Source organism: Chlamydotis macqueenii, chromosome 20 (assembly GCF_036417535.1).
Source record: "Chlamydotis macqueenii isolate bChlMac1 chromosome 20, bChlMac1.mat, whole genome shotgun sequence".
NCBI classification, from domain to species: domain Eukaryota; kingdom Metazoa; phylum Chordata; class Aves; order Otidiformes; family Otididae; genus Chlamydotis; species Chlamydotis macqueenii.
In genome coordinates this window covers 7379714-7394280 of record NC_141575.1, presented here as the reverse complement: position 1 = coordinate 7394280, position 14567 = coordinate 7379714, and the positions used below count along the sequence as shown (strand labels likewise).

At 53.1% G+C, this 14567-nt stretch overlaps 1 protein-coding gene across 1 annotated transcript in view; it reads right to left on the bottom strand.

Moving 5' to 3' along the window:
* MEGF9 (multiple EGF like domains 9) overlaps window positions 1–14303 on the bottom strand; it is a 51966-nt gene extending 37663 nt beyond the window's left edge. Inside the window, exons 1-2 of the mRNA XM_086764205.1 lie at window positions 14148–14303; window positions 6911–7007 (exon numbers count right to left, since the gene is read on the bottom strand). Of these exons, the coding sequence (XP_086620331.1) occupies window positions 6911–7007; window positions 14148–14303 (253 nt within the window). The remainder of the gene's footprint in view (window positions 1–6910; window positions 7008–14147) is intronic.
* Between the last annotated feature and the right edge of the window lie 264 nt (window positions 14304–14567).

The following is a 14567-nucleotide window of genomic DNA, read 5'->3' as shown; positions in this document are numbered from 1 at the left end:
CTCCACAAATGAAGCCAGGGCTTGCCTCCCCCTCTTTACCCAAAAGCTTTTTTTCACGAATGCAAAAGTTGTTGCTCGTTCCCCCCATCCAGCTTGCAAGGAACTAATCTGCCCAGCTCCAGGAGCTGCCTCCTGCCTGCACATTTGTCTGACACAATTAAGTTACTCCAACCCAAAATACATTGCTGCAAGGCAGGCAGCCTTGGAGAGCCTTTCCCCCTCTGGACCCAGCCTGCTGACAGCGTCTGGAGATGCAGTAGCTCCTTTTCTTCCGAGCCACCACAATTAACTCCTCGTGCTCTCAGCATCACATTCAGCTTCAGCAGGAATGGATGCGACCTCCAACCTCCTCCTTCCAGACCACGCTGGACCCAGCTCGGTGCTGAGCACCCACCGAACGACCCACCCCGAGCCCAGGGTTTGCCATCCTGGGCCGTCGCTGCCCCCGCTCCATGGGTATGCTCACACTGCCTTCCAGAAGGAAAGGGAATGGCCAAGTTCAGGCTGCTGCAAAACTATTTTTTTTTTTTTTTGCTTAGTACAGAAATCATAGCGTAGGTGATAACACATCTGCTTCAGCATCCCCAGCTGCTGTGGCCGACGCCTGTGCCCAAGGGAGGTGGGCTGCTGGGGACGGTGACAGCCGTGTCCCCTCCACGTAGGGACATCGCGGTGCGAGCTGCAGAGCCTGGACCTCCGGAGAGGTTTCTTGGTGAGGTGGCAAATGCACAGGGCTGATCTCACTGCAAAACACATCTTTTTTTGGTAGCAAAGACGTAACCTGATTTCTTTGCACCAGATGTAGCCATGGTGTAACCGGGTGCTCCACCAACACAGAGAGGGAGCTGGAGCTTCCCCTTCCCACCGACCCCAGGCAGTTACCAAAGACCAGTGAGCAGTTTTCTTTAAATCCTTTCCAGACAAAATTGCTGAAGGGGCTCGTGCACATCTTTTCAGCCATTTCAGCGTGAAGTGATGCTCTCTGCAGATATGGGGCAAGGGGCCACTGCACATAGCTCTGCAGCAAGAGGCACTTTTACAGGTGGGTTTTTTTTTTTTTTGCTTTTCTAAGGAGGAAGAGAGGGCAGACTTGCTTTGGAGGGTTTCAGGCTATTTTATGTTTAAGCTTGTGAAGAAAATCTGGAATGAAAAACTTTCAGCAGTGACTCCAGCAGGTGCCCAGAGCAATTCCTTTCAAGATGCAGCTCCTCCACAGCAGGAGCAGAGGGACAGACCCCTTCACAAAGGCTGCTTTTATTCACAGTGCTAATAAACACTGAAAGTGTTAATAAAAAGAAGCTTTGCAGAGCCTGAGTCCCATCCATCCTTAGGTCACTGCATTCCCAAGCCTGGAGATGAAGTGAAGCCCCAACATCACAGGATCCATTCCCAAAACACTTTCATAATTTTTTTTTTCCTACTCTAGATAAACATATTTAAATGCAGACTTTCATTTACCACAAACAAAATATCTTTCTTCCTCTCTCGCTCACTTTAAAGGCCACGCAGAGGAAGGGAGAGGGGACTTGGAGAGACAAAAACCTTTGGGCAGCCTGAGGCCAGCGAGTCCCAGTTCTCCCATTGCTCCCAAGCCCAGTTCCGAGTTTAATAAAGGTGTTTTGTCTCCTCGCTTATTAAGTGGAATTACCACAGCAGAAACTCCAGCGGGGGAGAGGGATAGCATGAAGCATGAGTAACCACAACTGGTTTCGGGCAGGTTGTGCCATGTGGGTCCCGTTTCAGGGCTATGACGACACAGCGCCGCGGGCTAACCTGGAGCTGCCCTAACTCTTGCCAGACACGGCCTTGCGAGTTATGATGTGCTGCAAGCTGGGAGAGGGCAAAGAAAATGCCTTCTGAGCTGGGAAGAGAGGTATCCTGCTCCGTAAGTTTTATTCCCTTATTTTATAATGCGACAGGTTCGCTTCCGGCTCACGTCAGGCGACTGTAGCTCCCCCTGTGAGAACTGGTTTCGCCTTTGCTTTCATCCAGCACCAGCTGAAACGGGTGGCAAATACTGCAACAAGACAAAATTTGCTAGGAAATCCACAGATGAGAAGTTGAGCTTTCAAAGAGGGAACTGATACGGGGCAGGGCGCGTCACGGAAAAAGGAAACCTGGATGGAGAAAGCCGTCACTTGTCACTGGAAACGGGGAACCGCAGCAGATCCGGTATCACCTGCCAGGGACTGAGCAGGAGCAGGCAGCCGCAGGGGATGTCTCTGTGCACCTGAGCGATACCCCAAACCTCCCTCTATCAGCTGCAGTGACGGAGTAAATTTAGAGAGGACAAATCCAGCCCGAGCACACAGACAAGCCTCTCGCCTGCCTCTGCTTTAACCCCAAGCCCTGCAGCAGATTAATGACTCCAATCAAGGCTGCACATCAGCTTTTAATTTCTCTCTCCTTACTCCCCGTGCTGCTGCCGACACCGACGGACACCGCAGCTCCATCCAGTCCCGGCTCCCGCCTCCGCCACGAGGCATTGCCTGTATTTATTTCTAGCAATAGCTCACCTTCGAAAGGAAAGTGTTTCCATTAAACACATTTGTGGTTCAGCAACCACAAATAAACAGTGACTTGTTCTCTGAAATGTTCACAATAAATACAAGGCATCCACAGCAGCACAGCACAACAGGTACCAGCCCTGTCCCACAGAACAGCCAAATCCTCCTTCAACAGGCAAAACCCCCAAGAGCGCGACGGGGCGGACGAAGGCAGCCAGGCACGAGGGTTTTGGGCACCCTGCACACTCCCCATCTCACTCACAACTTAGGCACTGAGCTAAGAACCAAGATGCTAAACCCAAACGGCTGATTTGCAGGGCCAGACCTGAGCCTCCCAGCAGCGCCACACCACCGGCATCCTGCGACCGGGACGGCATCACCGAGGGGGAGCATCCCTCAGCAAAGGCAGCGTGCTCCGTTCTGGGCTGGCAAAACAAGCCTGGTCCCAAGTCAAGAAGATGCTCAAAACCACAGAGTTTCCTCTGTAGCCAGTGGGCAGCCAGGAGAGGTTTGGTGACATTTCTCTGGTGACCATTTCCCAATTGGAGGGCTTTATAATGGCTGTTTTGGCGTTGTAACACCTCTGCAAGGGGCCGGGGGAGGAGCGGTGCCCCCGCTTCCCCCAGCTCTGCTGCCAAAGAGAAACCCTGCAAAAAGAGAACCTGGGTCCCACCTGCAAAGGGACATCCCAAATCCTACCAAATCCTGGGGAGCTGCAGGTACCCGGCACAACCCTGGCAATGCACGGAGAGGCTCTAGATCAATATGGCCAACACTGCACAGACTATCCAATACCTCACCTGGGATCACAAAGATTTGGGTGGGAGAGGCACCAGCCCCAGGGCAAGGGCCACCCAGCTCACGTACGTACACGACAGGACGCAAGGGAGGTCCCTGAGAGGGATCACAAAGCAACGGGTGGTGGAGCAGAGAGAGGAAAGCTTCGATTCCCCAGCCCACAAGCTTCAAATCACCATCTACACACGTACTGAAAAGCTTTTCAGAGGTGTATCAACCAAAAATGAGTGACAGCCATTGCTCCAGGCACCCCTCGACCCCAAACCGGGGTGCTGGGGGGACAGGCCCTCTCCTGGGCACGGCTGGACCGTCACCCCCTCCATCCCACCCCAACGCTCGCCGTCCTCCAGCACCGCCCTCATACCCAACTGGCCCTTCAGAGATCGGCCCATTTCTTGTTTATTTTTCATTTTAACTGGATTAGACATGCACAAAAGCCTCCCTTGAAAAGCAACAACCAAAACGTGAAAAGGACAGGAAGATCCAACTGCGAGGCGTCAGCGCTAATCCGCGTCAAAGGGCACGTCCTCAACAGCCTACTGTAAACTTCCAGGAGGAAAAAAAAAAAAAACACGCAGAATAAAATAGTTAAGTCCAGATAAGTGTTTGCCATTCATTATCTGGAGTCAAGCTTGGATTTCTCAACAACACCGCCAAGCCAAAGCAAGCACGTTAATAATAAAACATCTTCTACCGGGAGCTACACGCCAGGCGCACAGCCTGCCCTTGAAGGGAGGAAGGCTGGAGGCAGGTGGAGGCTCTGTTTGCTTTTCTCCGATAACAGGTATTTCGTTCTCGACGTCACTTCGCTTTATCGTAGCCTGAAAGCCGGCCAAGCGGCCCAGCTCCACCTCCCCATCTGCTCCCCGCGCCAGCTGGCCCCGCGGCGGAGGGGACGCTGCAAAAGGCACGGCGACGCCGCGCAGCCCACCGGCTCCTCCGACCCAAACTGGGGCAGCCCCAGTCCTGCTCAGGAATCGGTGGGCATTGCTGGAAAACCCCACAAGACAGATCTGAGCACGGGTTATTCACGAGGAGGGGGTGCCAGGAGACGGGATGGCTGTGCTCATGTCCAAGTCGCTCAGGGTGCTTAAAAACAAGGCAAATCCCCCCAAATCCCTCCTCAAGCACTGGGACCGGGGAAAAAAAAACCCAACTGATCACAGCAAGGAAGGGCAGAGCACAACAGGGCTGCTTTCATTTTCCAGGGAGGCTCCTGTACTGGCAAATGAGCAAACACCCAGCCCAGGCAAGAGCCGACAGGTCGGCGCGCTCCACTTCAACTGGAATAACTTTTGTTTTGATAAACAACCTGGAGTGGATTCTCCACCTTCCCTGGATACCCTAGGGTCCCAATGACATCCCAGCCCAGCTTCCTACCCCGCTCAGGCTGCAGTTTGGGGTAAGAAGGGGTGCACAGAAAGGACCCCCCCCCCCCCCCCCAAGCTGTGCCAGCTGCGGGCGTAGCGCAAGGTACCGCGCCCTCCTTCCCCATCCAACGCGCCACAGACGGCACCGCCAAGGTGGGGATGCCTCTGCCCCATTACTCAATCGAGACAGGTTTTGGAGGAGCAACCTGGTTTGTCGGAGCTGTATCCAAAAATCCTGCCTGCTCCCTCAGCGCCCCCGATGTGGGATTTTCCCCCCAAATAACTGGCTTGTTGCAGTGCTCCGGTCAGCGTGTCTCTGTTTTGGGGCAAGGGAAGAACACCAGAAAACAGTAAAATATTTATTTTGTGCCCAGTGACAAAAGGCAAGAGTTACAGCTGACGGAAGAAAATATTTTAAAAATTGTATGTATTATATAAAAATATACATATATATTATACCTTCTTCGAAATAGAAGGCAGGAGGAAAACAGAATTATTGAAGTTTTTCATGGAACAAGGAGCTTTGAAAAATTTGGAGGGAAGGAATGAAACATCAACTTTAAACTGCTTTCAATATAAAGTCCATCAAAGGAAAAGGAATCCTTTGCAGAAAGATATATATTTTGCTGATTTGACAGAAAGCCCTGTTCAGAGGAGGGGGGAAAAGCCTTCATTTAAAGAGTTTCAACCAGCCTTGCTTTGCATCTTTACGCTGGTCTTCACGAAAGCATCCTGGCAAACCTGCTGCTGCTGGAGGACCGTGTGCCCAGGGGAGAAGGCGTCTGACCACGCGCTGGGGGCAAGGGTTAGGAGACAACCTGCTTCTGTCAGAAAATAAGCAGGTGTTATAATAGGCAGGGGAAATAAAATAATTTAAAAAAAAATAAACAACAACTTCCTTGCCTCTGTTTTTCCCCTGGGGAAGGGAAATGCTGATCCTCCAGCTCACAGATGGCCCTCCTGGAACAACCTCCTGGTTTCCACCCCGTTGGCCACGTCTGGCGACGGGGAAGGAGGGCTAGGGTTTTGGAGGAGGTATGAAGGGCATCAGGCTCCCTCCCCTGCGGCAGCGCCAGGAGCACTCCACGGGATGCGGTGGGTATTTCCCGGGATGAAACACCGTCTTGGCCCACCGGTCCCTCCCCAACCACGACCACATCCCGCACCGCAGAGGAAGAAGCTGCAGGTCAAGCACACCCCTCCCTGGCAATTAAAATAATTTTCTTAATACTGACCAGTCCCAGCCATCCTGTGATAGGCCACAGGAAATATTAATTATACCCCCTCCAATTCAGACAGGTTCCTTCCTCATTCGGATGTCGCTGGACCTGAGTCATGCCTGAGCTGGGATTCAGCAGTCGCTCACGGGGAAGGGTTGAGCATCACCAAAGCAGTTGGCTTTCCACCTCATATCTCCACAAAACTCCAAACAACGGCTCACACAGCGATGAATTTCGAGTAATGCCACCAATGAAACGCTCAAATTAACAGCAATAAAGTGTAAATGCTCCATGTGATAACGGCGGAGTGACACTTGGGAAAACGATCTGTGAACGCTTAGAAACCAGCACACGATGAGACCACTGGGGAAAAAAAAAAAAAGCAACAAAACAAACAGTCCATTTCAATATCCTCTTCATAAGGGACCAGTATGAACCCAGGAACACATCAGAGAATCATCATTTAGCACAGATCAAACAGCAGAACTAGCACATTAAAAATACATGCAGCATTAATCAGCTACACAGCGTTATACGCCGTCATTTCCATAAATAATACGGGATCAAAGCAGCCCAAGCAGCACTATCAGTTAATTCAGTCAGTCAGTCAAAATAGAGCAAAGCTGCCTGAAAACTGCGGCAGGATGATTTGCCAGGAATAAAGCAGATTCGTTGAGAAGCGGCATGACCAGTTGAACAGGTAAAGGTTACCGGCAGCCTCTTCATTATACAGAGGTGATGCCACAAAGGGGGGGAGGAAAAAAAAAAAAAAAGAAAGGGTTAATGCAGCTTCCGAAAATAGTTTTTTAAAAAAGCCTGAGGAATATCGATGTGTATCTTGTCTGGTGATAACCAACCCAGAGGGCAAGGTGGGAGGACCGACCTCGCCCGGAGCATCCCCAGTAGCACTGGTCCCAACCCATGCTAAAGCGGAGCCCCTTGCCCAAATCAGAGCAGCGCTGGAGGGGCTCCCCTTCGCCCAGGAGGAGCATCCCCACCGCGGAAACCAGTTCACCTGCTCGGGGCGCAGGCTCACCGCCAACCGCCTTTAGCCACGCGCCCCTCTGCCCGCGCCTGCGGCAGCCTGCGTCCTTACGCCTTTTGCCGAAGGGCTGCAGAGCCACCGAGCTGCTGATTTTTCAAACCGGCATGTGGAGCAGCGCGAGCTATAAATAGCAGAGACGCTTGCCTCGTCATGTTTCGGGCGGCTTATTTATAAGGACGGGGGGCAACCGAATTGAAAATGGTGAAATGAGAGACTGGGGCTTCTCTCTGGTTTCGAGGCCGAGCTGCCTCAAGAGAAAAACCTGCAAGGTTTGGCTTTTTTCTTTTTTCCAGGAGCAAAGCAAATGCCTGTCTTTCATGCTCAGACTCTGAATCGGTTACATTTACAAGGCAAATTTTAATTCATACAGCAGGTGTTCAGAAAAAAAAAAATCCCACGTTAAGCAGCACAAGATTAAACCAAGGCTTTGCATTAGTTCATCCAGCTCCAGGGAGGCTCCTTATTTATTGAGAAGGGACCTGTGTGTTTATGGAGCAGCCACACAGACCCCAAAGATCTTTTCCAGAGGAAGGGGAAATAAAAAATAAAAAAATAAAAAAAATAAAATAAAAAAAGGCCTGAAGAGGGTTGAGCAGAGCTATTGCTGAGCACGATGCCTGTCCAGCATCACAACCCCACAGCGCTTTGTGACGAAGGGCAATAGGAATTTTGCATGGGAAGATCCAGGCGAGCACCAGCCAGAGGAGGAATTCAGCCTCCAACAAAAGAGCGGCTGCGGGCAGCTCAAACCCTCCCCGGCCGACGCGCGCTGGGCAGCGTGTTTAGACAGGCCATTCTTTGCAGGCAGCTAGGCGCAGTCCGGCAAACCACGTGAACCAAGCGTCCCCCCTCTGTGCTCGCTGCCTTTTTAAACGGCCGGTGAAAACAAGGGGAGACGGCCAGCGCGGCTGCAGGACCCCAGCCAGCTGGGATGCAGGAGAAGCTGGACCACTTTTCCAGCATCCCTGGCTGTGAAGAAGCAGGGAGAGGAGCCACGGGGGACAGCAAGTGGCCCCATCAGAAGAGGTGACATCCTCCACGCTCCTTTGGGAGAGGTGGCTGCAGAGGAACCAGGACCAGCACTGTTGGGAATTTTCCTATTGAATTAGGGGCAAAAAAAAGTTCTGCCAAAACCAAATGAGATTCAACTATTCCAAGTGCAGAATGTCTTGTTCTAAATGCTTCCAGACTGACAAGCTGTAATCCAATAAAAGACCCTTCCAGACAAGCTCAGCTGGGATTTTGGGAGTGTTTCCCCCTTGCAGGGAGCTCACAGCCCCCAGCTCCAGCCTGGGGCTGGATTTAGCCCCAAGCACAACAGGGACATTGATCTAACTGGGTACCCTCAAGTGCAGGGCGCTGGAGCTGACTGCAAGCGTAAGCAGAAGTAAAGCAAGAACAACCATGTCATTTCAGCCTGACCCAACCCAAAAGTCAAATTAAGAAAAAAAGCAAATAATTTCCTGTGAACCAGAAATCCTGGTTTTCAGCCAGTTTAATGAGACTGAATTGCAACCAGTTCTGTTCTCCTGGGGCGGCAGAGCCACGCGACACCCCCGAGGCAGGGCAGATGGTGAGACTGCAATCTAGCCTTCAGCTCATAAAACATATTCATATCCCCAGCCAGCTACAAAGTGCCAGACTGTGCCCGCCCCGGCCCCCCGCGCCCATCCAGCGACGGACACGCAGCGCGAGCTGGGACAGCAAGGCCTGCAGGTTTCCAGGGCTCTGGAGCAGGTCTGAGCCCTTGCTGTAGCCTTCTTTAAGAGCTCGGTGAAGTCTCAGGTGTAGTACAGCAACCCTGCTCCTTAACATTATTTTTTTTTGTTTAAGTGCCTGTCAGAGGTAAAGCAGAAGGACCACCCCCTTCCAGCCAGACGGCTGCAAGAGAAACCCCTGCGTTCAGCACCCGGCAAGGGCATGAGCTTATTTCCAACGACAGCAGATGCATCACCCCACCGCTAAGATCTCAGCTGCTTCTTGGAAGCGCCGGCGAGCACCTCAGATCTGCAGCAGCACTTCCTGGCAGCCAGCTGGCGTTCGCCCTGCAAATATTAGCAGCAGCACAATGACTTTGCCCTGTGTATTTATAAGCCATGGGCTCTTGTCAAAAAAAAAGACTCCGAAATCTTTCCCCTGACTTCAGCAGACTCGCATCCGGGGCCTCTGTTCCGCGGGGACGGCTTGTTCTGCGCTCCGCGGCCGCAGGGTGAGGGAAGTCCTGGATGCCACTGTCCCTGTGCTGCTCCCCGCACGCAGCCGGTGGGGCCAGACCCGGGTACGGACTGGCTGCCCACCATCACCACCACCCACCCAGAGAGACCCCAAGATGCTGCAGCCACCTCCAAGGCTGCAGCGGAGCACACGAGGACCACGGTCCCCTCCGGGATGTGGTTATTCACCCACTGCGGTCACACCTCGGCGCAGCCCGTGAGACAAGCTCTGCTGCCAGCCCAGCACCATGGCTCTTGAACCGCAGTGGTGTTCTCCCCCCCGGCACAGCCCGGTCCACGCCGGGCAGGATCAAGGCCGAGGTGCCTCTCTGGGAACAGGCGGCCCCAGGAGGATGTTCCAGGGGCAAAACCAGCCGCTGGCCAGGAAACCCATCCCACACATTTCCCAGCTGTCTGGACAGGCACCACCTCTGCACCCCACGCAAACCCCGGGCTGTGTTGCAAGAGTCCCCCCCAGTCACACACCGGCATCCTGACCACAGGCTGCTGTCCCAGTTGTCCCAGTCCCTGGGACCACAGCCACCTCTGCAGAGCCCAGAGGACCACTGGCATGGGCGAACAGGGCCGGGACACCTCCTGCCCACCACGCAGCTTCAGGCAAGCCAGCGAGTGAAGACTCAGTGTTTCAGCAGCCTGGCCTCCCCACGGGCTGGTGTTTGGGCATTACCAAGAGCAGACGGATAAATAACTTCCACACACCACCCAGCAGCAGTCCTGTTTTACATACGGTGTTTTCCCAGTGGCAGCTCAGTGATGTGATGATGTCTCAATCTCAGCTACCATTTAAAAGAAAAAAAAGAAAAAAAAATCCCAGCACTGATCCCTGCAGAGGGAAGCCAACAAACGAGACCTTGGATGCTCCGCAGATCCTCCCAGAAATATCCTGATTTTCATGAGCATCGCTAAGTCCAAGAATCTCAGAATCTTGAGTCAGGACAGTTGGATGCATCTGATTCGAGAATGACTCAGACAGGAGCGTGGAGGTAGGGAGGAAGGCAAGGGAGTGACATTTTCTGCTGTGGGCAACATCCCTTTATTTTAAGCTCAAAGAGACAAACCTCACAATTTATTACTTGATTGGGAAAAAGGCGCTTTCTGCCCTGCCTGCTCCCATACTGATCCCAAGTAATGGGACCATCTTCCTTATTGTCAGCCTTTACATCTGGAAATTAATTTCCATTTCTTTAAAAAAAATTTAAATCCCGCTGCCATCTTGAAAGCAAGCTATATCAGTAACCACGCTGAACACAATCCCGAGCCCTCACACCAGGAAAGCTTAAGCTGCCTTCCCAAACGACGAGCAGCAGGGCAGCCCCAGCTCACCCCCCCAGCTCCCCACGCTTGCCCCTCGCTGAGTCAGGCGTTTTGTCTCCCTTACCACGCAGACCCAGCCCTGGAAACCCAACCTGCTGCACGGGCATTAAACATGTATGGGCATCCCTGAAAGAGGGATGCTAAGCACAGGGGAAAAGCTGATCACGGGGAAGCCTGGGTGGGAAGACCTTTCCTTAACAGTGTAATGGCTGGACAGGAGGAGGGAAGAGGAGTCACCTAGAGCTGCAAGAGGGACCAGCACCAGCAAGATGTCCCAAAACTGCCTTCTGCAACTTGGCTGTTTCTGTCCCACCAGGGTTTGACAGCTCCCAGTCCCTTGAGGAGCACAGCCCTGGTGCGGGAGGGTCTGGTTGTTGATGGCTCCGTTGTCTGGACCAAAGTCTTTCCCCTCCAACAATACCACCAGTGCTGCAGGGACATCCCCCTCCAAGGTGACCTGTCCCCATGGTGCTTCTTGCTCCCCAGCCAGATGATGAAGAGACCAAGTCAGTGCTCACAACTGGGACCACTCCTTGTCTCACTGTCTGTACCCCTGTGCCCAGTCAGCCAGGCCACCCCCCCATTGCCTCCGGGGTTTTGCCAGGCTCCTCTTTCCAGCTAAACCCACCAGCTAATCCCACCCAAAGCCGCAGCCACCACCCGTAGCAGGGCTCCGGCTGCACCTCCTGCACCTCGGCTGCCAGCATCCCAGCGAGAGATGGCCCCATGCCAGAGGCTGGAGACCCATCAGACATCATTGCACGCCCTGACTCAGCCCTCACCCACTTCCGTAGCAGCACGGGATGCCTTCCCCTTCCCGTGGCTCACTGCCCTGAGGAGCCCAGCCACCTGCGTTTCCTGCCCTGTGGCTGCAGCAGAAATTGCTCGTTGTCCCCTCCCACGAGGTGCAGAGGTGAGGAGCCAGATTCAAGGTCACGTCTGAGACCTGGTGACCCAGGAGCATTACAGAAACCATGGAGAGGAGAGAAGGCAACAGCTTGGGAGATCTGAAACACTTAGTACGGTCTAAAGATGCCTAAAGCCAGGGTTTAGGTGCAGCTCTTCTGCTGAGCCAGGCTCAGCACGGGGACAGTGGGGCTGTGTAAGAAGGCTTGGGCTTTTCTGCCCACCCATTTGCTGCACTTGGGGCTGGAAGAATCAGAACAAAATGTCCTTCAAAGAGACTCACGTTGTTCAACACCACCCTACAGAAATGAGTGGAAAAGAGAAGTTTCAATTCCTCACGCAGGGAAAGTCCAGCCAGGACCACGCTGGCCACAGCGGCCGCATCTCTGCTCCAACACCCAGCATCCATCCAAGCAGCAGCCGTCCCCCAGTCAGCTTCCCCAGCAAAGCTCCAGCTTTCGCTTCAAAACGAGACAATTTTGTACAAAAGGAAGCGGCAGAGGCTCCGTGGCGGGTGTTAGAGGCTTTGGCAGTAAGGCAGGGGATACTTCTAAGCTTGTCTCCACAAACATGAGGATTAGCAATTTACTTCTCTTAAAAACAAAATCCGGGATTTTAACATGATCACAGGCTTGGAAAGAAAAATAAACATTGTGAAACTGGGAAAGGGAAGAGAACGAGAGCGGAGCAAGCAGGCAGCTCAGCAGTAGCTGAAGTGCGTCTTAGATCAGAACGAGAAAAATGCACTGAAGTGAGAATTTAAGCCCTGGTAATGCTGAACAAGCACTGGATGCGAGGACTCCCACACCAACTTCTTATCAGTAATAACCCCATCAGCACTGAAGGGAGCCTTTCTGATAACATGTATGAGAAAAGGCCCTTTTGCTTCATGCAATAAAGCATATAATGCATTAATGACCTACTGAACTGAAAAAGTAATGTTGAAAACATGTTTGAATTAAAGAAAAAGGAAGGTTTCAGCTAAGCCCGTGGTGCCCAGCGGCTCTGCTGTGACTTTGCTGCCTAACACCCTTTGTGAGCAAACCTCTGCGCTGGACTCCAGCAACACCCAGCTGCCAGGACAGCACGGAAAAGCCCCACGCAGAACCCACAGCGACCAGCTCCCACACCGTACCACCCACCCGTACCACCTCCGCGAGCTCCCACCTCACGCAGGGGGATGCTGCCGAGCTCAGCATCTCCTCCCGCTGCCGCCTCATCCCCCTCCGGGATGCACTAAAACCCACCCGCCAGCAATCCCCCCTCAGCCCGGGTTAATCCCAACCTGTCACGCCAACAAATAACAAATTGGCCTGTTTGAGAAGAGCTAATCTGCCCATGTGGCCCTACCCTGGCCATCACCGTAAAGGCACGAGAGAGCAATTTTGAGATCAAGCAGCTGTAGGCATTGATAATTAGCACTTTAAAACTTCAAAGGGCAACACTGGCCTCCACAAGAAAAACTCAGCGCACCCAGGGCTGGTGGGGAAGAGTTATGGTCACCGGCGCTCCTGCTTCACAAGTGAGATGGGAAGCGCAGAGGCGAGGGCGGCCCACGGGGGGATCACTGGGATTAGACACAAAACCTCCCGGCGCGCATCCCTGCCTCCTCCTGTAGCAGAAACGCAAAGGGATGTTATGTGAGCATCGCATACGGACATCTGAGAGCATCCCAAAGCCACCGCTGAACCAGCCACCGCTGTCTCGCAGTACCCTCGTCACCTGGCCCACAGGAGAGGGACGCTCTCGATGAAACCATTGGAGCCCAAGATGGGAGAGGCGACGCCTTCTGACACCGACAGAACCAAATACAACACACAAGGTCAGACAGGGAAATATTCGCTCAATGTGACTCGGCGCAGGTTTGCGTGTCCCCTGTTTGGCTCTGCACTGCACGAGCCAGGTGAGTCGCTGAGCCGACGAGGTCTGATCACGGTGCGATAGAGGAAATTGCTTTTCCTTTAAAAAAACTCAACCCCTCCTATCTTTATCAGCAATTCCTGATCTCGAGCCATTCTGTCTCTTCTGGAGAAAGTAAAGACAGAAACCTCGATGGAAAAAAAAAAAAAAAAAAGGAATTAAAGTCTGGAAACAAGAGATTCCAGATCTTCAGCTGATTATATTTCTAGCCAAATAAAACAGGTTGATTAATCCACTTGTTCAGACTGCTAAAGCTACCAGAACAGCAGAATTCAACCCTTTCACATTAGAGGAACCTCAACACGCTTAAACCAAACATCTTTCAGGCAAGGAGAAAAAATAAATACAAAATAAGGAAATAAATCACTGCTACAGCATTTGCATGTGTCTGGACACAGAGCTTTGGAAACGTAGAGTGAAGCCAAGTTCTCCAGTGAAATAAGCGGACAGCGCTCCATCCGTGGACTCCAGCAGAGTTTTGTCTACTTAATCTATAAGTAAACTAGATTCTTGGCTTCAAAGACCATCAGTGTTTTCATCTCCCAGCACCATCACCCAGCGCTACACCCAGCGAAAGCACAGCCCTCCAGTCCACCCTTCACCTCTTCCATCCTCATCCTCTTCATCCGTAACTCCATTTATCCCTGCCACGCTTTCCTCAGCTCAGTGCCAGCCCCTGACTGTGATGGGGGCAGGATCGGCCCTCGAGCGGGCTGCACCGAGACGCACGTTTCCCATAACAGAAAAACCCCACGGCTCTTTTCTCCCCTCGCGTACCACGCTAGTGCGGGCTCTTCCAACATCCACCAAGGTGCAAACACGCTTTCCGATACCGGTACGAACGGGGGCTCTGGCGACACCAAGCTAGCGTTACCCCCGCTCTGCTGCCGGCGCGTGGAGGTGGGATGCTGGGAGAAGCTCACAGAGCCACTCTGCCTCCGACGTACCACCCGGCGATGCTTGAGGCCAGCGTCCAACGCAGTGGACATGGACCCGATGCAACGGTGATGGGAAGGGTGCGTTATCCGCTCCTCCGTGGGCAGCACGGTGCGTGGCAGGGATGGCTGCTGTGAAGGATGCTTTTGGGGACCAGGGCCAGCACCCTCTCCAAAAACACCAGTAAGGCCCGTACCACCACCGGCACGGCATGGGTTTGGGGCACCTGCCTCCCCCGCATTGCCCACCCAGCCCCACTGCCGAGCCCCACGCGTGGGTCGCTGCCCCTCGCCGAGCCCCAGCCCCGCTCCGGGCTC